This window comes from Rhinolophus hipposideros (genome assembly GCF_964194185.1).
Source record: "Rhinolophus hipposideros genome assembly, chromosome: 1".
Lineage (NCBI taxonomy): Eukaryota > Metazoa > Chordata > Mammalia > Chiroptera > Rhinolophidae > Rhinolophus > Rhinolophus hipposideros.
In genome coordinates, this window is record NC_138047.1 from 64,931,305 (window position 1) to 64,957,853 (window position 26,549).

Consider the following 26,549-nt stretch of genomic DNA (forward strand, 5'->3'; position numbering starts at 1 on the left):
ATGTAACTCGTTCTGAACACCCACAAAAATATGTATCTATGATGCATATCATAGCCACACCCTTGCAGCTATGTCATTGCACACACCCAGATAATCTCCAGAAAGGAAACTGCTGGGGCAAGGTTGTGCCCATTAAAAAATAGTAATACATATATCCAACTTTTCCACAAAAAGTTTGTGCCAAATTCAGTCTCCCAACAATTTAAAAGATTGCTTGTCCTCCTAAATTCTCACAAATACTGGATACAATAAAAAGTTTAATTTTTAAAAATTTGATGGAAGACAAATAGCATATCAGTGTTTTAGTTTATATTTCTTTGACTTAGGGAGTGAGAGTTACCTTTTTTAATGCTTAATGACCATTTGTGGTTAATTTGTCATTTTTCTACGTATATAAGGCCTTTTCCCATTACTTTCTATTAATTTTTTAGATGGCAGAACAAGTAAACAGAAAGAGCATGGATCTCCGATAATATTATTTATCTGCTGGACTATCTCTAAGTTGCTGAAGTCACTGTCACCTTTTATGTACCTTGTAATCAAATCTCAGAATTATCAAAATTAGCATTTCTTTACAATCCTAATTGAAAGCTTTGGAGCCATCTAGAGTCCACAGCCTTGACACACACATTGGAGATCTAAAATGGCATTAGTGGCGTGAGTTGTGGCCATGTGCTTCTGTAGGCAGAGTCGTGACATAAAGAGACAAACAGGGAAGATGTCCTCCAGTGAAGGGAGCAGACAGGCTCATTCATGAAATCACTTGAGCCTCACTTCTGAAAACTTCAAAAATAACTGGGTATTTCGTGTGGTTGGGTTGGGATGGAGGTGGTAATATCCTTTGTAATAATCACACCAGTGAGGGGCTTGCTTGTGCAGTTTTCACAAGAGTATCAGTGTGTGATGGAATGTCAGCAGAAATCACAGGCAAAGGATGTAAATTTATTTAATGTGGATAAAGGATATGGCTTATGTATAGACAGGCAAACTAAGCACTCTTCTCGTTAAAGGAACAAGCTTCATGGGCCTGTAACTCCATGAATCAGGTGCCCTAATATCAAAGCTCCCATAGGGACCTATGACAGGCTCTCTTCATCCAACTCACAGGATTTTTAAACAAAAAAAATGTTAACTTCCATGATTGAAAGTCTTTTTATAAGCAAGGTCTTACTGAGCCAAAAATTCTAGCAAAAAGACCAGTCCTGGGGCATGGAGACTAAACCACCAGCAACATGGCTAGGTGGGAAAGACAGCATGTCCACTGCCCCAGAGTTTTGCAAATATTTTTGTGCATCAAGTAGAAAGGAGCGGGGGAAAAGGGGTAGCCTGAAAGAATTTGCATGAGCTATAGACAAGGGGTGGAGAAAGTGAAGTGGGCCAGCTCTGGGATAGGCCCAGAATCTGCATAAAGAAAAGTCCACTCCTGTAGATTGGCTGGGACAACGGTCCTGGAAGCCCACATGTAAACAACAAGGGGAGGCTCCTGGAATTCAACAGTGCCCAGCTAAAATAATCTGCAGAAATAGCCACCCGAAAATTAATCCTAAATTCCAACAGGCAAAACAGGAATGTGAGCCGTTTTTTGTCAGCTGGTCAGCAGTCATTAACAAACCAACAGTCTGTCTCACTCTCCAGCAACTGTAATTTAATTTAGAACTTCTCAGAAGTTTCTCCTTGTCATTTCCCCCTTTTCGTCTAGATCTTTCCAAGAAAGCATCACTGATGAACATCTACAAGATTCTAATTATGCTTAAATGTCCCTTTGACATTCAGGGCATTGTCCCACATTGCTAGGAAGGCTTACTCTTAGAAGGTCTTGTCCCACAATGGAAGGAAGTCCAAGGATTACATCAGGTGTTGAGATGTCTTAGGGCAACAAGAGGGAGACAGAGAGACAGAGACAGAGTTGCCAGTCATCTACTAGCAAGCATTTTAATTTCTTTGAAGAGTCACTTCTTCTGGAAAGGCACAGCAGGCTAGTTCAAACTGTCAAGCAAGCATGTCAGCTGGGGCTTCATTTATGGATTTACTTAATTGAGAGAAGCAACAGGTATAACATTTAAAATATATAATAATAAAAAGAAGGCAAAGTAGAATTACTGAATCAACTTGTAATATTTTTCTAAATAGTGAGCTTATACCTGCTGGCAACAAACTAACAATGTCACTGAACAGATTAAATCCTGGTGTCTCTGTAGAGACGTCTTGCAGCCAAGTGGCTTCCTTTTTAATTTTTTTATAAACGGGTTTCAACTTCCTGAGTTGTGTTCATATATACACAACATGATATATTAATTGCATGCATATGCGTCCTCATTCTGCTAATGTATAGTCTAAAGCAATTCTGTTATCTAATACAACTTTGGCTAAGGAATTAATAGCTTTTTGTTGTACTGTAATGGAGATTGCAACATCACCAGCGAAGGTACCTGATGCAATAGAGAGATTTCAAATCATGTGTTCATGAGATGAAGCACACAACCATGGAAGAAAAGCACCCCAAAAGAGTGGCCCATGGCATCTTCTTGGTTTCCAGGTAGACACTGGCAGTGTTTTGGCCAAATAGAGTCTCCCTCCAAACTGAATCACTTGATTCTGGAAAAAAGTCTAAGGAAACAAGTCCAGTGTTGGGCTTCTTCCAAACTGTGTATAGACAAAGGAGTGACCAGCTATCCCAAGAGACACTGTCCCTGAGTGATCCATCTTTGTAAGCATTTAAGAGCCCATAGGTGATTTTCTCCTTCACAGGCAAAGACGAAACCCGGGGGTGCATAAACAGACTTATTAATATTTTAGTTAATCGGGTATTGGGTATTATTGACCTATGGGTCAGAGTAAAACTCAGAACAACTGGGTAATTCTGGACCTGCGTTAGTAAAGTTATCAGAACCAGAAAGGTTTTATAGGTCATCAACAGTGATTTAGACATAACCAAGAGACATATTTATCTGAATATTGGCACGAGGGGCACGGTAAAAACATAGCATGGGTTCGGTAGAGTAGGTCAAGTGAACATGATAGCTACTGATGTAGGAATTTTGAATCTTATTGATATGATAGTACAGTTAGGAATGGAACTGAAATTAGAAATAGGGTGTATGGGTGAGTCATTATGATCATGGGTGGTATGAGCTTAGGTTGGCCTATCCAACATTTTGTTAGATTTCCGGCAGTTGCAAGGGGCTGTGAAATGCTGATTAAGGAATTATCGTTCCATGTCTGGATAATGGTAACTGTCACAATAAATATCTACATATAAATCCTTACCATCTTTCTAAAGACAATAGTGATGTAAAAGAAGCAATCTAAAACGCATGGGAGTTGACCAGCTTGGTGTAGCACTATCAGACTTATCAGTATTCCTAAGAACAAGATTATTATGGTAATTATAAAGTAAGTATAAAAATTATGCATAATAAAGTGCCACGTTAAGGTTTATACTGGCCTGGTCCAAACTCTTGGGTGGAAGCAGTCTACAAAGAGATGTCAATGTCTTCTTTTCCTGGTCAGATGAAGCATGAAGTTAGAGGCAAGTGTGCTGAACCGTTCGGGTGGATTTTCCTCTTTTAAGTGTGAAACATGAATCCCAGAGTCAATTCCCTTGAGCTTGGCTGCACAGGGATTCACAGAGTACATAGAAAGGACCTTTCCAGTAAAACTGTAAAAAATTCTTGCAGAGATATCTTTCCCAGTATACAAAGTCTGCAGGCTGAATCTCATGAGGTGGAAGGTCGCTGTCCTTGTCACTGTAAAAAGATTGTTTTACTAAAGAGTAAGCTTGGGCTGGTCCGGTGGCTCAGGTGGTTGGAGCTCCGTGCTCCTGACTCCGAAGGCTGCCGGTTCAATTCCCTCATGGGCCAGTGGGCTCTCAACCACAAGATTGCTAGTTCAACTCTTCAACTCCCACCAGGGATGGTGGGCTCCACCCCCTGCAACTAAGATTGAACACGGCACCTTGAGCTGAGCTGCAGCTGAGCTCCCAAATGACTGTTTGTTGGAGCTCCTCCTCTTAACCACAAGGTTGTTGGTTCGACTCCCCCAAGGGATGGTGGGCTGTGCCCTCTGCAACTAGCAACGGAACTGGATCTGGAGCTGAGCTGCACCCTCCACAACTAAGACTGAAAGGACAACAACTTGATTTGGAAAAAATTCTAGAAGTACACACTGTTTCCCAATAAAGTCCTGTTCCCTTCCCCAATAAAAACCTTTTAAAAAAAAGAGTAAGCTTTATCAATGGCTTCAACAAGTTCTTAACAATATGTAAGAATTCCCCCTTTTATAGTTAAAGGGTCTAGTGTTACAGGGGAGAGATGCATGGGTCTCACTGCTATAATTTGAAAAGGGGAAAGTTTATGTTTCCCAAGGGAGTGGACCTCAGATTTAAGAGAACTGTAGGTAAAGCTTTTGGCCAAGGAATTTTCAAGATTTCCATAAATTTAGCTGAGTTTTCATAAGCCCATTTGTTCTTTCCACTAATCCAGGGGATTGAGGGTGGTAGGCACAATGAAAATGTCGTGATACCAGCCAATTGGCACACCCTGCTGGACGATTTGGTCCTCAGTCGCTGTATAGAGCAGAAGGGGCTCTCCAAGTTGCTGTAATTTTCTCTATTAATATCTTAGCCATAGAGGTGGCAGTGGCATGGCGAACAGGGAAAGCTTCAACCTAGTGAGAACACTGACAAACCATTATTAACACATATTAGTAACCATTACAAGGCGGTAATTGTAGAAAATCTATTTGTCATACTTCAGTAAGTTAGGTCATGTAGGGTTTGAAACATCCTTCTTATCATAGAGTCAGGTAATATGTGGAATCTGTTAGGTCCATGCTAAAGGTATTTTTCGGCATCTAGAAAACCTCCTTGAGTTTGCCAGTAATGTCTCTCATCTTTAGGGGCATTGGATTGAGCCCTAGACTCAGATTCCAGTGAGTACTCATCATGCATGCTGGTTCTTAGATATTTTTGGGTATAAAATGCCAAAGTTAGAATATTATTTTTGACAGCACCTTTTTGGGGGGCCACCTGTTTTGGAGCAGCCTCAGCTAATTGATTCCCTTTAGCGTGTTCATTTTGTAATCAAGAATGTCTTTCAACCTTAATAATAGCCAACTTACCGGGGAGTAAATTAGCATCTAGTAATTCTAGGACGAAGAAACTGTTCTTAATTTTGGTCCCACTGGTAGTAATGTATCCTCTCTGCTTCCAAAGCATTCCAAACTATGGGCTATGCCACATATATGACGAGAATCTGTGTAAATATTGTCTTATCAGTCCCTTGGCTGGGACACAGGCCCATGTTAGAGCTCGGCTTGGTGGGTTAAGTGACCAGCCTCAATGACTTCAAATAAATTCTTTATTGCATAACCAGCAGTATATTTTCCATTTTCATATTTTAAATAAGAATAATCAGTATACCAGGATACGCCAGCCTTAGGTACTGGAGTTTCTTTTAAATATTTCCTAGGAAGCAAAAGAGTGACAGTCAGCAATATGTGGTCCTGGGGAGTTTCCCCAAATTCCTTGGCTAGTAAGATTACTGGATTGAACAGATGGCATCTCATTATGGTGATATGCGCTGCTGAAAGGAGAGTATCTCTTAGGGAGTCAGCCTGCTGGCACACAGATGCCACATATGAGGTGAGTTAGGCTTCCACTGCATGGGGAACATAAATGCTTAAAAGAGTTCCCACAACAATGTTTTTAGTAGCTTTAACGAAAAGGACAGCTAGAGACTGCTGGCAGGCAAGGAGACATTTCCTGCACTAAACAATCCAACTGTTGATTGACTGTCATATCTCAAAGGCTGATAAAATCCTCCATGCTTTAGTGTAAATATCCCCAGTGCTGTACCATCGCATTCATGCACAGACAAAAGGGCAAGTCATAGTTTGGATAATCCAGAGCTGGTGGATTGCTCAAGGTGTCTGTCTTTTAAAGTCTTAAAAGCCAATAGTTGTTCTACTGACCAAATTAATGGTTCTGGTATGCAGGTGTGCAACTTTCCATATAATAGTGTAGGAATAAAAGAAAAATTAGGGACCCAATTGCAACAGTACCCTGTCTACCCCAATAAACCTCTTAACTGTCTCTTAGTCATTGGCTTAGGGTATCTTTGCATACAAGCCAAACAATCACCATCCAGTTTAAGTTCTTCAGAAGATATAATGTGTCTCAAATACTTAACAGACTCACTAACATACTGCAGTTTCTCCTTAGATGCCTTATGTTTGTTGTTAGCCAGAGCTCAGGGCATTTTGTAGCTGCCTTTCTTGTAGGACTCCAAAGAATTAGCACAGAGGAGTAAGACATCAACATATTGTAGCAAAACTGTTCCCTCAGAGAATGTGTAGTAATTTAAATGTTGCTTCAGTGTTTGCAAAAAGTTAAATTGGACTTTGAGTAAATCCCTGTGGCATTGCACTCCAGGTGAATTGCTGATTGCTCCAGGTAAAGGCAAATAAAATTGGCTTTCTGGATCCACAGGAATGCTCAAGAAAGCACTGCATAAATCAACAGAAATTTACTTCCTGGTGAGAATGAGTGAATTTGGGACAACAGGCTGTCTTTGAATTACTGTGGGATTTATGGCTCGCAAGTCTTAAACTTCCAACCTCTGTTGTGAGGACATGGGCTTGTATAAGAAATAGTCTTTTCCTTATATATTCTTCAATGATTGGTTTTATTCTTTCTATTGCCTGCTTGCTGAAAGGATATTGGTTAATTCATGGTAAGGATGTGGATTTATCAATGGTGATTATTATAGGGGTAGTGCTGTGAATTCTCCTTATATCAGTTTTGGAAGAGGCCCATAAAGCTTCGGGAAAATCTTTGAGCTCAGAGTAAGAGGGGTTATCAGTTAGAATATTTGGGGTTAATCTCAAGAGAAAGAATATTTTCTTTACCATGTCTTTCATGTTCCCCATTAATTTCATTTGAGGCTCCGTTTGAGGAAGTATAATCCAATGTTAAAGATATTTCCCCCTTAGAAAACCTTACTGAGGCCATATGTTTTTGTAGAATGCCTCAACCTAATATATTTACGGAGGCAGACGGACTGCTTAGAAATCAGCAAGTATCCATTAGTGGTCGCCCAAAAAAGTGTTTGGAAAGAACTAATGCTTATGAGGAGTTCTCAATCCCTATGACTTCAATATTTTTAGTACTCCAAGGGTGGGGCTGCTGGCTCAGCATAGGGTTTAAGGCAGAAAGGGTGGTACTGGTGTCAATTAGGACAGGATAAAAGTCATTTCCGATCTGAACAGCTGTTTCTCCTAAAAAATTCAGGGGAGGAGAGGTAGCCACCTCTTTGTCTCCAGAGCCCTGTCACATTTCATCTTGGGGCATTAAGAACGATGGGAGTAGTTTGCCATTGTTAATTTTTGAATTTGAGCAGTCCTTATCCATTGAGCGGGTTTTGTTACGGTGATGACAAACCCCCTCACGTTTGGGTTTAGATTTACAATTGGCCTTTGCCTCCAATTGCTGGAACTGTAGATTTAATATGGGATTTGTTTTCTGTTCTCTCGTTGCATCAAAAGTTTAGGCTAGGTAACAAGCATGGGTCCCAAGTTGGGCTGTGGGAAGAACTTCCCAGTCTGTTTTAATTCTTTTAATTAGAACAGACACTTCTCTGTCTAATCCATTAAGAAAAACTGAATTTAAGGCAGCTTTTGTTGTTTCAGCATCAATAGGTAAGCCAGAGTTTTCCAGAAAGATGGCACAGAGCTGATTGACATAGTTATAAATGGATTCACCGTTAAGTCTTTTACATTCTTGAATTTTAGACCAGTCTGCGGGTTTGGGAAAGGCTTGGGGAATAGAGTCTCTGCAGCCATTCAGCAATGCAGTTGGCCTCTTCAAAACCTAGGGCCAGATTATTGTGGAAGGCCCCTAGAAAAGCCTCAGGATCTCCCTGGTGGAGATAGATGCCATCGAATAGCACAAAACAGAATCCAGTTATGGATCTGAATCCAGCTTGTGTCAACATGGCTCAACAATGTCACTGGTGTCTGGAGCAAGTGGCTCTTCTGCAACTTCATTCAAAAAAGACCACAATTTGTGTGAGAAATTGGCTGAAATGGAAACCTTTAGAGATATCCTATGTAGACAAGTTGATACTCTACAGAAGTACTTTGATGCCTCTGCTGATGCTGTCTCCAGGGACAAACTTCAAAGGGACAAAGTGGTAGAAGATGATGCCTTTCCTACAGCACATTCAGATGGAGACTTCTTATATAATCCCAATGGCAATAAAGACAAGTTATTTACACGTGTAACACTGAAAGGAATAAATGGTATAGACTTTAAAGGGAGACAATAACTTTTAAAGCAACTACTGCTGGACTCCTACACTTTCTCATTGTTTTGAACTAACGAAAAACGTGAGGACAGCTGGCAAAAGAGACTGGATAGGAAACCGAGAAAAGAAGAATAGAGGAAGCATACAAAAATGCTATAAGAGAACTTAAGAAAAAAATCTCACTTTGGAGAACCAGGTTATTAGGAAGGCCCAAAGAGCTTGATTAGTGAAGAAGAGTTCTTTGATGTTATTGAAGCTACTTTTGACAGACAAGACAAAATAGAAGAACAATCATAGAGCAAAAAGGTCAGGTTCCATTCGCCTACATCCATGCCATCTGGTGATGCTTTTTCTTCTGTGGGGACTCACAGACCGTCCAAAAGGTTGAAGAGATGGTGCAGAACCATATGATTTATTTATTACAGGATGTAGGTGGAGATGTCAATTGGTGGCTGTAGAACAAAGAGAAATGAAGGTATATAGAAGTAGAAGAAAAGGGGATTTGAAATCTACCCATGCAGTTAAAAGTGTTGCAGGACATAGGGTCTGCAATTACTTCTAGAATGTTGATGATTGCAATTAGAGAAAACGTTCATGTGGTACAAACAGCTGACAATGCAATCATCATTTATCGAAGGCACAAAAGAGTGTGGCCTGCTTCTCAGTAAGGTATACATATTATGTCTTTCTGCCATTTGAACAATACCAAACTTGACTGAAAATGACTCTGAAACTTAGTTTGTAATTTTTCTGTGGATTGTGAAAGTGTTCCTCTAGACAATTGACGTGTCCCTGCCAAAATAAAACATATAAAGAACTCATACAACACAACACTAAAGAAACAAACAATCTTGTTTAAAAATGGCCAGATGACCTGAATAGATATTTCTCCAAAGAGGACATATATCTGGCCAACTGACATATGAAAAGAAGCTCAACATCACTAATCATCAGGAAATGCAATGAAAACCACACTGAGATATCACCTCACACCTGTCAGAATGGCTTTCATCAATAACTCAACAGGCAGAGATGCAGAACAGGCTGGCCCACAACCTCCATACTTAGACAAAAACTGGGAGGCTATCTCAGCCACAGAGGTTCCCCACAGAGAAGCAAGAAAACCCAGACCCACACTAGGCTCCCCAGCCAGGAGTACTGGTCCTGGGAAGAGGAGTCCCCACATCTGGCTCTGAAAAACAGTGGGGATTCTGACTAACCCAGTGGGACAGAAGGCTGCGGGAAACCCACCCATACTCTTAAAGGGTCCATGCACAGATTCACATGCTCACAGGTACTCACCCTGGACTTCGGTGGGGGGATGGTGACTCCGGCTATTGGAGACATATTGGGGGACAGACTGAGGTGTGTGGCTTTGTGGGGGAGGCCTGGAGGAGTCAGCATTTTCCTGGTGAGGGGTTCTTCTCCACTGCAGCCAGCAGGCGGGCACCATTCTTCCTGTGTTGATCCTTCCCTCTACCCTTACAGCCAAATCTGAATCTGATTGGTCTGGTAAGCTGTGAAGCTCCACCCTGCTGACTCACTGAGACCCCACCACACCCAACTCCATAAAGCAGGAGGCTTATTGGTGCCTGAACTTGACCAGAGTTGGCAACCAGAAGCAGGAAGCAGCAGGCCTCACTATGTCCTAAGGGAGCAGAGCTACCCCAGGCCCCGTACTGGTGGCAGCTGTCCTCAGTTCGCAGCATGGCCTCTCCCACACACCTCCACGTCCAGCACAGACAGCTACCATCCATGGATCACTCTGTAGCTCCAACCAGGCAGTTCCCGACCAGTCAAAGGCAATGGTTGACCTGGGTCAACACTGGAGCACCTCCCAAATGGCCCCAGAATCAACATACTTAGAGGTTGGCTTCAGACCACAACAGAGCACTGCCCAATTAGCCCCACAAGTGGCACAACCAAAGGGCAATCTCAACAGGCCCCAGAATCCAATAGGGCAAATCCCACTGCGTGTGGTAAGACCCCAGCACAGCAGCTCGTAACCTGTGGACATGGCCAAATCCCACAGCCAACAACCTGAGGGTCATTCCCATCCACTGACATATCAATAGCAATCAAGGCTCAAATGTAATAGGAGGGCACATACAACCCATACAAGGGACACTCCTGGAGCACCTGGCTCAGTTGACCAGGGATACCGTGCCACTAGGCCCCACAGCACCCCTACTACATAAGGATACCCAGCAAGAGATGTAGCAGATTTACCTGATACATAGAACAAACAGAGAGGCAGCCAAAATGAGGAAACAAAGAAAGGTGTTTTCTGGAGAAAACTCCAGAAAAAAAACTAAATAAAATGGAGGCAAGCAACTTACCAGAGACAGAGTTCAGAACACTTGACATAAGGATGTTCAAGGAACTTACTGAGAACTTCAGTAAAGAGATAGCAAGCATAAAAAAAGACATAGAAAGCATAAAAAAGAATCAGGCCGGGTCTTGTAATATAATGTAATATAATATAATATAATATAATATAATATAATATAATATAATATAATATAATACTGGGTATTTTACTATTTTTTGCTCCAAAAGATGCATTAGAGCTGATTGTTTGGCTAGGTCTTATTTTTGGGAAAACAGGGTAGTAACTTATAAGGGAGCTCCTAGAAGATTGTCAACTGATTTCTCAACAGGAACTTTGCAAGCCAGAAGGGATTGGCAGGAAATACTCAGTGATGTAAAGCAAGGATCTATGAAGTCAGACAATTAAGTTAGAGAACTCATCCCAGAAAAAGTGCTACATACCCGATTGCTGAATATCACTACAGTCACCTCCAAAGTCCTCCTCTTGGGAAGCTATGCACCAACGCCAAAGCCTAGTCCACCCTTCAAAGCAATTCTGGAACTCTTTCTGGAATGGCCATCAGAACATCACATTACCCTTGATATCCCGAATGTCAGCAAAATGTCTTCCTGTCAATATTTCGTTTATTTTTGGGTAAAGAAAGAAGTCATTGGGGGCCAGATCAGGTGAGTACGGAGGGTGTTCCAATATAGTTATTTGTTTACTGGCTAAAGACTCCATCACAGACAGTGCTGTGTGAGCTGGTGCATTGTGGTGATGCAAGAGCCATAAATTGTTAGCGAAAAGTTCAGGTCGTCTACATTTTCACGCAGCCTTTTCAGCACTTCCAAACAATAAATTTGATGAACTGTTTATCCAGTGGTACAAATTCATATGAATAATCCCTCTGATATCAAAAAAAGGTTAGCAACATCATTGCAACAAGTTCACGAACTTAATTGTCAGACCTCATATACTACCAAATTACTGGAATTTAAATATATACCGAGGAGGTATTTATCCAAAGAAACCCAAAACACTAATTCAAACCCCTATGTTTGCAGAAGCACAATTCACAATAGCCGAGCTATGCAAACAACCAAAATCCCCATCAATAGACAATTGGGTAAATTATGGTACATTTGTACAATGGAGTATTACTATAAAAAGAATGAAATCTTAACATTTGCAACAACATGGATGGACCTAGAGAATATTATGCCAAGTGAAAGTCAGACTGAGAAAGACAAATACCATATGATCTCACTTATATGTGGAATCTAAAGAACAGAATAAATGAGCAGACAAAATAGAAGTAGACTCATAGATACAGAGAAAAAACTGATAGTTGCTAGATGGGAAGGGGTTGGGGAATGGGAGAGAAGGTGAAGGGATTAGAAAGTACAAATTAGTAGTCACAAAATAGTCACGGGGATGTGAAATATAGTAGGAGGAATATAATAATATTGTAAAGACTATGTAAGGTGTCAGATGGGTACAGGACTTATTGGGGGGATCACTTCATTGATTATATAAATGCCTAACAACTACACTGTACACTTGAAATATAAAATAATATTGAATGTCAACTATAATTAAAGATACACATATATGCATGTGTGTGTATATTCACAGGACATAAAGTACAGCATAGAGAATATAGTCAATGGGATTGTAACAGCTATATACGATGTCAGAGGGGTAGTAGACTTGTTGGGGTTATCACTTTGTGAGGGGTGCAAAATGTCTAATCATTATGTTGTTTTGTACACCTGAAACTAATTATTCAAAAAAATAAATATATACCAAGGAGGAATCAAAGCACCTCCTATATCAGATACAAGGAGTAACACACTTGTTATGGTGCTCAATGCAGGTTTTAGTATCTAGAAGCCATTTTCTGAATGGATGATTAATTTAATTGCTTAAATAAAGGATAGCAAAGCTCTTGAGTTCTAATGCATGGTTACAATTTTATATAATTCAGAAAATGGGTGTTTCTCTAGCTATCTCTTTTCTCCAGTGTTGCTGGTCAACATATCAAAAGAAAAATGATGGCAAATTTGAATGGCAACAGAAAGAGTAAAATCTGTACTTTTCAAAGTATAACCCTCCCCCACCCTCCAGTAATTATTCAACTGTGTAAACCGATACAGCTTCAATATTTATTAAAAGTGGGTGTCCTAGACATGTACGACTCATGACCCCCAAAATCGAAATAATGAACTGAAAGCAGTAACAGCACAATAAGAATCTCTCTTCAATACTATCCCTATGTTGTTGTTTTTTAATCTTTGGACTACCCCTAGCATAAGAAGTGTACTCAAAAACATTGCATTTCTAACAATAGTTGTTTTGTAGTTTAATTCTTCCATAAAGAGAGCACATAATATGAAGAGCATGGAAGTTTCCAATGAGAAATGTTGCCACCATCTCCAACTCCAAATGTCAGAGCAAGTCTTCTATTTTTATTCATTTGTCTCTTGAGAAGTTTTGTTGCTTTCAAACCTTAAGCAATCTAGAAACACTTTGAAGTTTGTAGGAAATATAGGATTATAAACTAAGTTTTCTATCATCTGGTTTAAGTGACAATTTGTTCATCAACAATAGACTGATGGAATGTTATTTGAATTTACTGGCTGGTTTCTTTAATTGTAAAAGGACACATAACTGGCGAGGATTTATAAGAACTTTAATATTATAACATGTGACCCAGTATTTGCAATTTTTCCAGCTTGAGCTCTGAAGCTGCTTGCAGAGCATAACTTTGCCTTTGGGGCTCCAAAACTGCCTGCAGAGCAAGCAGCCCCCCTTGTGCTGATTGTACTATTGGATAAATTGTACTCCTTGCATTGTTGTTAAATAATAGTCCCTGTACCTTAACTGTGTAATCAAATTCAGATTGTTTGTTCTACAGGCCTGGGCTGAAACTAGAATGCTGATAAATGGGTAATCACATATTACCCATTATTCTCATCTCAAAACCCCATTTGCTTGACCTCTGAGGCAGTTGATCGTTAAAAGTCTAGTTACCCCCCACCAATTAGAAAACAAATGAAGTTAGTTTACGGTCTTGTTTCCCCTCGCAACCCATCTCTGAATATCCCTGCTACTTTTACATTAATAAACGCTGGCCTATACCCTCCATTTTGGAACATGTCTTCAGTTCATACTGTTAGATAGAACAAGGGTCACAAGTTCTGGGCCCATTCTTACTAAACGTTATTCTTGCTAAATGTTAAAATGTAGCACAGTATTTTGCAGGCCAGTGAAAACAGGATAAATTTGACAGGAACCCAACCAGAGAAGTGGAGCCAACTGCAAAGAAGAAATCAATCTGTAACTGACCAAACAGTGCATATAAGCAATGGCTAAGTCTCCCTTTGGGGGAACAGCTTTGGATGTGAATCCCCTGTCTCTACTTGCTGCAAATTAGTAAAACTACCCAACGACAACCACATCCCGGTTTTTTTGTTTTGTTTTTTATTTTAAGTTTCAGGTGTACAAAACAATGTGATAGTTAAGACATTTATCATTTATATCCCTCACACAGTGATAACCTGCTTCCCCCCAGTCTTCTACCCCTCTGACATCGCACACAGCCATTACATTCCACTGTCTCTATTCCTAATGCTGTACTCCACTTCTTGTGTGTGTGTGTGTGTGTGTGTGTGTGTGTGTGTGTGTGTGTGTGTGTAAAATTGTAGTTGACATTCGTTATTGTTCAGCTTCAGCTTCAGGTGTACAGTGCAGTGATCAGGCATCTGCATCATCCCTGAGGTGGTCTCCCTACTAAGCAAGTGTCCATCGGATACCCTATAAAATCTTTACATTATTGATTACATTCCCCCAATTGTTCTTGTCTGGAATACCCCAAGTGGTGAAGCTCTAGAGTCCGATAACACATTTGCCAACTCACATTTGGGACTCTCCTAAAAGGAGTCCCTGTCTGCCTGGTGTGGATGCTGGGTAAAGCCATCTGCAGCGGCAGCCCACGAGGGGCTTACTCGGCTGCATCTCCGCTGGACTGAGGGTCTCTTCCGTAGGACATTCCCACTTGGTGTTGACCACCACGACAGCTGCCCCCGTCCACCTTGACAGCGAAGAAAAGTGGCTACCTGAACCTGTTTCACTCAGTGCTTCAAAAGGAAGGCAGGCAGGTCGGCCCCTGTAGCCACTTGAATTAGTTTCTACTCCCGTTTTGGGTATAGGGTTGTCAAAAGGACAGTTTCATTTCTAGTGCGTGCCTGGTTACAGGTTAGTAGGACAGCAACTATCTCCAGGATACTGGATTCAGGGCCTGACTAAGGTCTAACTCTAAAAGGCTGAGGAATGCCTGAGGGACAATCCAAGACATCCTCAGATGACAATCTCTGGTCCGGATGTCTGGTTGTCAGGGAACCCTGGGTCACTGATAGTGTTTTCAGTGGGCTAGAGGTTGTGGGATGTCCTCCAAGAGTTGGATTGTGTTCTTTGTGTGCCCTTGTTTGTCTTATATATAAATGGGAAACTCAAATTCCATCCCCGAATGCACCCTTTTGGGGTGCATTCTGCAGAATTGGATAAAAAGAGCTCTGTTTCTTGGACTTAAAAAAATTAAGCACTTCTATAAATTAAGAACTTGAGCACATGGGTCAGTAGCAGAAAACTGCTGGTCCTCTCCAAGGCGGCCTTGTTCCAGGCTGCAAGTCTGTTTGGATTCGGTAGACGTTTTCTCTGTGCAGCTTCTTTGCTTCTTCAGGTTTATCATGTAAAATCACATGTGTTACTTTATACACATAAGGTCTCCCACACAACCCTTGCCCTGCAAGGAGTGCACATTCTGCAGCCAGGGTGGGACTTATGACAGGGAAATGGGAAAGGCACCCAAGCCTTGCAGTTCCCTCAACAGCCACGAGGTTTCCATCAGGCAGGCTGCACCACCTTCACTGAAGTGGGCCAGCAAATGAGCTCCAGTAGAGGTGATTTGGGATAGAAGAGAACAACGTTTGCCTAGAAGACAAGCAAAACTGCGCAGCTAAGTTTGGCTGTGGGACTAAGGGGCCAGTCTACGGCTAACGGTGTCAAGATTAACAAGGTGTGATCAAACAACATGGTGCAGTCAGTAGGGTGAGAACTACAGTTGAGGGACGGTGTATTTTAAAGATGTGTTTTACTCTAATAAATTATTTTTATTTAAATATCCCTGGCTTTCTACAGCTGCAGTCCAAAGGCCCAGCCAGGACCCCTGGGATACTCTAATTCCACAATAGATAAATCTCAGTAAGTACTATTCACCTAATAAGGCTAATCAAAGCTTTTTCTATCATAATGCCTTTTTCACCCTATAAAAAACACTCAGTTTCTCCAACATAGTTTAGATTTCATACTTTTACTACAACATCAATACATTTGTTATTTCTTACATATTAAATAACAAATTCCTATAATATTGAAGCTAAAGGGCAACTAACCCACCTATTCATTTTAAAGATGAAGAAACTCATACCAGAGATATTAGTACCTTGTCATAAGTTTCTAGAATTCAATTCTTTTTCAAGTCAACAAATTAAACTACACTTCTTCCTCAGGTAACTATCTGACTAGATGAAGTAACAAGCAGCACATAGTATCACTAGTTTGTGACTTGGGTTGTTTCAGGTATACTTCAGTTCACGTGATTCCTATGAAAGTTTCTGTTGAAAATAATTCTGGCTGCGCAACTGTATGATGGCAAATGAAAAGATGACAACAAAATACCACTGAATATTTAAAATAAGGTGCTCCATTTTAATGTGTAAATTATGTAAATCAGAGAGGAATTTAGGAAAATTTCTTAAGAAATAACAACTTTAGGTAGGCAATTGTAAGGAAGATAACAGTCATACATGCCAAAGCCACATGATTCTTCCACAGGCCCCAAGGTGAGAGGTCGATGCCCTGGTTTATCAAGAATTCTTCGCCAGTACAGCTGAAATGCAACAGAAACAGAATATGACTTCATTCTCACCATCTGTCCAATTTTACTCAATACATTCATTGTTCCTTCGTTAAAGAAGCCTATAGGTTATCAAGCCTTAAATAACTATACCTTCATACAAAATAGGTAACAATGAGTGCTTACAAGTCTCCTAAGGTATTATGCTAAGCAACCTGCACATAACGCTTCACTTAATTCCTAAAACAATTCAATGGGGTAGATATTACACACATTTAAGACATGAAGAGACTAACGTTTAAGGAACTTAGGTTCACAGACTCACACTTTGAAGTAGGTTGCCTCTCTAGATTCATTTGTTTCCAAATCTGTGATGCTGCTCTCTTCAAAGGGCAGAAACATTTACCAAGTAATTTTTCACTTACTCCTGATGTGGAAAACCTCAGCTTTAACACGTGACTTCTAAGGCCCTTACAAAGATGATTAGAGCTCTTTATAGAACTCATTACCCATAAACCACCCACACAGAAGAAGGCAGGCTAACTAGGAGGAGAGGCGAGGAAGGGCTTCCTGCCACAGTTGTACTTGCTCAGCTCTTGCACCAAGAGTGGAATGAGCATCTCAGAAGCTCGGTGACAAGACCTCACCAGCAGGCCCCGTAATCAGGTGTGGGCCTTGTAGCTGGAGGAGAGCAGGATGCAGTACCCTGCCACAGGTGAGACAAGCACCTGGTACTAAAAATACCTGGTATAGACACAACTACTACCTGGTACCATTTTTGTATGACTCTTGGAATTTACTAATTCCAAAACAAATGTCATACCCAGATCAAAAGAGGATGAGTGGGCAGAATAAAGAAAACTTCTCTTCAGACAGGTTTCCGGCAATACACTGACCCTTGAACAACATGGGGAGAGGGGTTAGAGGCATTGACACTCCCCACAGACTAAAATCCACATAACTTTTGACTCCCCCTTAATTTAACTATTAATAGCCTACTGTTGACTAGAAATCTTACCCATAACATAAACAGTTGATTGACACAATATTTTGTCAGTTATCTATATTATATACTGTATTCCTACAATAAAGTAAGCTAGAATAAATGTTATTAAAAAATCATGAAGAGAAAATACATTTACTGTATTTATTGAAAAATATCTGCATATAAGTGAGATTAAATCCGTGTTGTTCAAGGATCAACTCTCCTCCAAAATAGTATTTGTGCTATTACTCAAAATTATTTCTGTTCTATTGCAATGGTCACGAGATTTAGAATACCAACATTCTCTTTTCTCTCATTAATTAATGTATCAAAATCAAACCATTAACAAAATTACTAAAAAGGAAAGTGTTACAAACATGCATTTGTTTTGATACTTCTGTTTTATTGACATTACACAAAAAAATGAGTTTTCCTTCTCAGCTTACTAGAATATGTGTTTCTCTGGATTAACTGATAATACTAATTATCCTTTGACAAGTAGTATTCCATATCAGTTTAAAAATAAAAACAAAAACTGTGCAGAGTTTGGTTTCATGATGTCTCATAAACAGAGGAGGAAGGGGCACGTGCCAGGACTGTGGCAGGAAAAGGTTCACTCCCTTTCTGCTTCTGCTGCCCTTTTAGCTCTTACTACTGACCATGGGCTGGGCTCCCAGGAAGCCATTAGTTTGTGGATTCACACTTCACATAAGCCATACAGTGCAGATACTGCAAGACCTTGCTAAAACACCAAAGCAGCTCATTTCAAACTTAAATGTTCTGAAAATCAAAACTCACACCCACAATCAAAACAGCAAAAGGAAAATTTAAAGGTTCCAATACAAACAACACATAAGAACCATTTCTCCAGCATAAATACAATCTGACTGTAGTAGAATACCTACAAATTGTACAGCACTTTCACGTGCATTAATAAACAACTCCCTTTACAGATAAGAAAACTTAGGCTCACAGCAGTCACAGACCTGAAGGGACTCACACCAGCTCTGAGACCAGTGGCCTTTCTACATCACACCACACAGAAAGCAAACCCATTACGGCACTGAGTGTAAACTTACATGGCAAAGCTACACGTATTGTTTACTGTTGTTACATTGAGTCCCGGGCAGAAGTTCTGTCCCAAAAATTCATTATGCTGCAAAGCCTGAAACACAACGGGGAGCAGGGAAAGGGGAAATATTTTTGAATTTCAAAAAGTTTCCAAAAAGTTATCGCGATCTCATCCTCCTAGTTTAATTTTACTGTTATTTCTGAAAACAAACCAACATCACATGCAAAGTCTTTGACACAACAAAGCAACTACAATGAGTTTTCCTGGCAATCAAGAGGTCTAATGATGGGATTTTGACTTCTCATACAAAGGAAATAAAGTATTTGGCCACGAGGGGAGACCTTGGGTTTTGTTACCCCAGAGCTCCTTCCTCCTTTCTCCCCAACGTTGTAACGCTATAAATAGTATCATTAAAATGTTACAGTGGTACTCAATGACTATTGTTAATTCACGGTAACATTTTTCACATCATTCTCATTCACTGTAATCAAAAGCACTTATAATTCTTGCGAGTCTGAAACTGAATTATATTAAGACACAGACATTTTTCTTTGGAATGGTTTAGATTTTCAGGCAAATAGTTGCTGTGTAGATTCTCACGCAAATAATGGATGTGAATATTATATGGTCTTGGTATTGCTTCTAACGTGCCTTTCAACACAAAACACGTATTCTAAGGAAGGAGGAAGACTGGGTCCTATGGAAGGGAGTTGAGAAGACCTAAAGCACCACCCGCAGGGGTAGAGGGGTGTCTGAGAAATGGAATATCCATTAGAGTGATTTTTCGGAGCCCAAAAATACTGATGTGAAACTGAAAACAAACAAACACACAAAAAACAAGTATTCTAGGTTTCCATCCTCTCATTCATTTACTTATTGAACTGAAAAGCGACTACATTTTTAAAAAATCAAGTGGTCAATCTTTCTCTTTCACTATGACATATCTCCCCACCCTTCACCTCAAACAGCACGGTGACTGGGGAAACTCAGGTGATCATCACGGTGACCTAAGGCTTAATAGAAAACTCTCCTTCATTGGTCCCCAAATGGATTTCCTGGGACACCTCCAAGTCCTTGTCTGGGGACATGAGATGGTCAGCCTTCATTTGGTTGTTCCTAGCTTGGGAACAATGAACCAGCCATGGTAATAGAAGAGGAAAACTTACCGTATAGCCATATCGAGGAATGCTGAAGTACTGAAGCCATGACAGCCAAGGCACAACAGTTCTGAGATTGACCAACAGCCCAGAAAAGATCTACAAAGAGCAAATACGAAGAATCAAGACTGGTTGAGTGATCATGAAGAATTCTAGAGAATACCCTCTTTAGGTCCCATACAACCTTGTAAACATTACTGCTGGGGCCAAGTCTTTCTGGAAATTCTGTCCACTCATCTAAAGATTCAGCATATCCTCTTTGCATAGGTATTCCTCTCTATAGCTGAGGCTGTTTATGGTTTTAAAGGAATGACAACATATCTGTGTTTCCTTTAATTAGTAGACTCTTGTGACGGCTTTACTTTCTCTGTGACTGCACACAATGGAAGGCCCATAAGTACCGCCTGTTCTAATGATACGACCACTGTATGTTCCCACCAACAGACATAATGAACATATCCTGAGCCCCTCATACCCCTCTCTACTTCCATAACACAGCAAGCTTTGTTATTTACAGGGTTTGCATTCTATCTCCCAATGACTTTAGGAATAATTTGGGGTTCAGAATGCATGCCTAAAGTAACCCATAGCCTAGACAGGTACACAGTATAATGTGATGAAGTAAAGCACAAAATATGGTAAATACCTTCATTTAAAGCAACAAAAATCAGTATTGCAATGGAGACCCCAGGAAGGACCGCTCCAGCAACAGACGGGTACATAAGAAGAGGTGCATACAAAACTTCTCCTCACTGGCACTGCCATGGGGGACGGGCATAACAATGACAATGTTGCTGGTGTCACTACATACGTACTACATACGTTTTAACTTGATCTAACCAAGTGTTTAATATATAACAGCTCCCAGTAAAATACTGTTTTATGAGGGGCTTTGAAAGTTCTCTATATAAACCATTACAAAATAATAAATCAAAGCCCCTAGTATCTCAAACAAAACATTTTTATATATAAAAGGACATTTTATTTATTAGATGACATTATGGAAAATATACAGAAGATTTCTCACTTTCTCAATAATGTTTAGATGGGTAGTTTTCAATAGCAATAGTTTGTGCTAATTACAAACTTTTCTGCTACTCCTACTCTAGCAGAAAGGACGTGTGCCATAGGTAAATAGGCTAAGCATTCCTGTTTACTTCATGTAGGAGGGAGGGGAAATGCACTAACTGGTTCCCTTCACGTGTACGTTCATCTATGTTTTTCAAAATTTAGTGGCATGTAAACTTAGAATTAAGTAGAGTGGCCATTTTAAAAAAAGAGTAAGATACAAGAGCATGTCATGAACTAAAAAAGCAGGGGACCTAGTACTGGGCAGACTTGGGAATCTTTAGTATTTTTAAAACACTCATTTTCAAAATATAGGAGGGAACCAAGATACACAACCTATGCCACATACTGTTCTATTTCTCATGGAGTTTAGCTTTTCCCTTGGAAAGTATTTGATCCATCCAAACCATCTCAGCTACTGGTTAAATAAGCCCTCAGTTTTCTAACACCATCAGTGGACAATCCAGTCAATTAAGCTGTCGTTTTCACGAGGAAATCATCTGATGAAAATTTTTCTGGTTTTTGAAGTTCCCATTTATCAAGGTTTCACTAACATGTCACCAAGAGCATTATTTACAATCTCATTTTTAACAACATGTTCACTAAAGTTAAGTAACTGTATTAGAACAGTAGCAAAAAAGGCTGGGTAAGGTGAAGAAAAAGCTGGTACATTTCCTAATATGATCTATACTTTAATATATGACTTCCTTAAAGGTAACAGTCCCATTTACAGAATCCTCCAAGCAGGTTTTCCATGAAAGGCAAATTACCAGGAAGGAACGAGAGGCAATAATTACTTCTCAGAGAAGCATAGTTTATACTCACCATCATAAACACAAAAGAGATGGTCATGAGAAGTGTTGCTATGGATACCACACTCTGACCTGCTGCGATGGCCAGTGCCATAGAACTGGCAGAATAAGCCACCATCATGAGAGTAAACATCATGATGAAGAAGGACTCCACCACTGGTTTCAATCCTTAGGAAGACAGAAGGGGTTAATCCAACTGCCTAGGTCACTGTGTATCTCGGATTGTTTATTGTGCAAATAGGACTCTATTTTGAGAAACTGATAACGGAATGAAAAAATTCATCCCCTATCAAACCATCCTGGGTCACTAACTTCATTGATCTCCCCCCCCACCCGATATAATTGCATGAAATGATCATGCAGTTTTCTATTTCATACTTACTGCATTAGCACTTTGCCATGTAACACCTATGCTTCTTTATGTGGAATTATTAATTTCTGAGTGCCTGAGATGGAGGCAGCACACCTGGCCAGAATTCTACTGGCTTCTCTTCAGAGAAGGAGAATTGTCAGGAGCACACTCTTTTCACCCAGACATCACCACCTTATGCAGTGTTTGCTGTAACTGTGTTGGTGAAGAAACTGGGAAGACGAGGATTCCGTGGGCTCCCAGTAGTTTCACTACCCGAGGGAGAACCTCAGAACCCAAGTCTCTGAGACAAAGTACCACAGAGCTTGGGGTTGAGGACGGGGTGAAATTGTTTCACAAAAATGCTTTATAAACTATAATGGGCTACAATTATGAGTCAGACAATCTGAAGAGTTTGGAAAAGCCATAGAGTCAGGAGTCTGAGGATCCAGATACTATGCCTAATTCTTTATGACACACCTCTCATTTGTAAAATGAAAGTTTAAACTATATCAGTGAATCTTTTCTTATAGAGCTTTGATACAAATACGTGTATTTCTAGTATAAGTGTGTGAATTAGGATATATATGGAAATTCTGAGACAGTGAGCCTGGGTGAAGCGTAAACACAATGCACAAATGAACCTGTAGTTATCAAACAACTACTTTATTGAACTACTATGTGCCAAAAGTTGCTACCTTTCACTAACTTTATATATATATATATATATATATATATATATATATATATATATATCTTTATATATCTTTATATATATATGTATATATATACATGTATATATACACACATATAAATATATGTATATATATACATATATATACAGACATACATACAGACACATATTCATAAGAATATAAATAGACAGATAATAAATATCCCAGCTCCAGCTCCCCTCTCACAGTCTCAAATACTTTCATGAATTCTTTCCATGTCCGTAAATGACACGTACTGCCTCTCAGTAAAACATACTTGTATAAATAGGTTTAAGAGTTAGGTTGGGAAAAGTCATGACAAAAATGTCCTCAAGACCAGATTTCAGAGTGTGCACAATAGATAGATACTTCCTTATCTCATGGCTTGGTTTATACTTTTAGGAACCAAAAACATTCTTGTGAAAAGAAATTAGCTTCCCCTCACATTGGAGACTAACCACACATACTTTCTTATTGCTTACCTAACAAGAAGTATGTGATACAAGTAAATATAATACTTGGTAACATCCTCATGGGTAGCAAATCAGATAACAGTTTTCCAAAGAAGTAAGATGACACTCTGTAGTAACCACTGATGTATTCATGTCTAAAAAACAAAAATTCATACCATACACCCCACATTAGTTCAAGAAGGCACAGACCAGATGATGGAAACACTTGCTGTACAGATTTCTGTGGCCACCAGGGGTCTAACAGACACCTCCCCACATCCTGCAGGTTTACCCACCCCTTTCACCCAGTCAGCATCAGGCACCATCTTAGGTGCCCCTTCCCTGGGACATCGTCCTGTCAAACTCTGTGCAATGACCCCTCTTCTCCTTCCTAATGGCATCCACTTTGCCCTTGGGGACCCCCACTCCAGGTAAACAGGTTCTGCATCTCCTCCCTCTTCCGACACTGGCTCACGTGAAGAAAAGCACGTCAGCAGCTGATCCCAGTGGTCAGAGAGGGCTTTCTTTCTCCCCACTTCTGGTTGTGAAGACGGTGGCACTGCTATTCTCCACACCCCCAAGTGCCGCTTCCGTTAACTAATCCCTGGTTACCCCTTCCATGTCACGATGAAAAAGAAATGATCATGCCTGACAATCCTATCCCCTGTCAGCTATCAGATCCTATTTTCTACCCTCTGATGTCCTAGATCCCCCTCTTCTCGTGATTCCAAACTCTTCCACTAATATCTTCACTCTTTCCTCAAGCATATAAATATGGGGAAGTCTCTTCAAATTTGAAAAACACAACAAAACAGCCTGCACTTTATTTCAAGACTGCCTTCTGGCTCTTTCCATTCTCCCTTCTACTGAGGGCTAAGCCTGCTCTATATTCTTTGTCATCTTTCACACCCACTTTCTACAAACTTTTCCTGTGAAGGTCATCATGACTTCGTATTTACTAAAAACAAAAGATCCTTTGCAGCCTCTTTATTTTGTGCTTTCTCTGCATCATTTGCATTTGCTGGCTATGCCCTAATCTTGGACTTCCTTGTACCTTTGGTCTCAGACCCCACATGCTCCTGCTTTTCCTTCCAGTCTCTGGCTACTTCTCAATTAACACTAGTCATCCCCAGGAAGCAATCTAGGGTCTGGAACTGGATGTGACCAGTTTGACCAATAGTCCCGACACAAGACAGCCCCCTTCCCAGAACAGACATACTCACATAAAGAGCTTCTTCTCGACCACAAAGAGCTCTACAGCTGAAATACTGCTGAAACACTGGTTGGTTGTCAAGAAGAAGAGCACCCCAGCTCTGCGATGAGAGAAAGGGAATGAAAACACTGCATCAATTAAACATCCCTGCATCAATTTCCTACCCGCAATACTCTTTCTTCAAATGATACAACGTTAAACAACTATTCTGGTTAAAACAGAGAGGGAAGTATGAGCCCTTTCAGGTCTCTCACCATCCCTGTGTCTCCTCACGGTGCCCTCGGGACTCTATATAGGAGAGTACGGTTTGAAATTCTATATACGGTTTGAAATTCTATATACAGTTTGAAATTCTATATACGGTTTGAAATTCAGGGTCCTGGGTTACCTGGATCGAAGTGTGTTCTGCCAAAATCCCTATGTGGAAGCCTTAACCCTCAACGTGATGATACCATGTTTCCCTGAAAATAAGACCTAGCCGGACAATCAGTTCTAATGCGTCTTATGGAGCAAACATTAATATAAGACCCAGTCTTATTTTACTATAAGACCAGGTATGATATGATATGATATATGATATAATATGATACGATACAATATGATATAATACAATTGTACCTCAATTTTCAAACATCTCTGTTGAACAAAATTTCAGTTTACGAATGCCATAAATTTTATGTATCTATGGTATCATTAGATAGTAAAATTCATGCTAAATTTGCAGTTTCCGGGGTTGGTTTTAAAGGTCTGGAACGGATTAATCCATTTTGCATTACTTTCTATGGGAGAAACTGTGCCTCAGTTTTTGAAAGTTTCCGAACTCGAACAGTCTTCCAGAACAGATTACGTTTGAAAACCGAGGTACCACTGTACAATATAATAATAATAATAGTAATATAATACATAATATAATACCGGGTCTTATATCAATTTTTGGTCTAAAAGACGCATTAGAGCTGATTGTCCGGCTAGGTTTTATTTTTGGGGAAACACGGTAGTTAGAGGTGGCGTCTTTGGAAGGTGATTAGGTTTAGATGAAGTCATGAGGGTGAGGTCCTCATGAAGGGATTGCACCCTTAGAAGGAAAGGGAGAGACCTCAGAGCTCTGTCTGCATCACTGACACAGCAGGAGGACAGCAAGCCAGCAGAGGGCCAACATCAGAGCCCGACCATGCTGGCACCCAGATCTCCGGGTAAGAAGTAACCTCTATTGTTTAAGCTACCCCATTTGCAGTTCTCGTTATGACTCCCAAGCTAAGGATTACATAGGTGATAAAAGTACTATCACTTTAAATTTTAACTAACAGAAACACCAACTACCAGTCCTAATGTATGAACAAAAAATTAGCCAAATAAAGCCTGCAAAGGTTAAGCTTTATTAACCATTTTTTCAAAGTTGAGTCAAGAAACAAAGATGAGAAGGCAAAATGAAAAACAATGAAGGGAAACCTCTGTCGTTACCTTACTACATACTTTTACCACATAATCATCAGCAAAACCTTGACAACCCATCGCCAGTATGGTTTCCAATGCGCTCAAAAAGAAAGCAAATCATGTTTATGAAGGAAAAATTAATTTGTGCATGTGTAAGGAAAGAATGACTATTAATACTTCTCTCTCAGTAAAATAATTAAGGTTTAAAAAGGAAAGCACACAGTTTACTGACACTTTGATGGAAATATAAATTTTATGAAAACATGACAACATCCCTGAAACGGTGGGCAAATGACTTCAATAGACATTTCTCCAAAGAAGACAAACAAAAGACCAATAACCACATAAAAAGATGCTCAGCATCACTAATCATTTGGGAAATCAAAACCTCAATGAGAAAATACCACTTCACAATAATTGGGGTGTCTATTATAAAGCAAAAAAAAAAAAAACAGATAATAACAAGTTGACCAAGTTGGAAAGAAACCAAACCCTGATACACTGCTGAGAATTGCAAAATAGTACAGCTATAGAAGACAGGAAGGAGGTTCTTCAAAAAAATAAAAATAAAAAAGAATTACGAAATGATCCAGTAACTCCATTCTGGGTATACACCCACAAGAATTTAAAGCCTAGACTCAAACAGATGGTTATCTGTACACCCATGTTCCTATCAGCATTATTTACAACAGCCAAAAAGGTAGAAACAACCCAAGTGTCCATGGATAAACAAAATGTGATATATCCTTAAAATGAAACAATA

General features: G+C 40.0%; 1 protein-coding gene across 5 annotated transcripts in view; it reads right to left on the reverse strand.

Annotated features, from left to right (window-relative positions):
* Positions 1-16,352: 16,352 nt before the first annotated feature.
* LOC308499521 (broad substrate specificity ATP-binding cassette transporter ABCG2-like) overlaps positions 16,353-26,549 on the reverse strand; it is a 95,349-nt gene continuing 85,152 nt past the window's right edge. For 3 of the 5 annotated variants that reach the window (XM_081053078.1, XM_081053075.1, XM_081053074.1), the window contains 6 exons: positions 24,363-24,452; positions 23,170-23,294; positions 21,639-21,793; positions 19,755-19,844; positions 18,596-18,681; positions 16,358-16,564 (listed from right to left, as the gene is read on the reverse strand). In XM_081053078.1, coding sequence (XP_080909204.1) covers positions 16,417-16,564; positions 18,596-18,681; positions 19,755-19,844; positions 21,639-21,793; positions 23,170-23,294; positions 24,363-24,452 — 694 coding nt within the window. In that variant the 3' untranslated portion in view covers positions 16,358-16,416. Of the gene's footprint in view, positions 16,565-18,595; positions 18,682-19,754; positions 19,845-21,638; positions 21,794-23,169; positions 23,295-24,362; positions 24,453-26,549 lie in introns of all 5 variants that reach the window. The other 2 variants (XM_081053077.1, XM_081053076.1) reach the window with 1 other exon arrangement.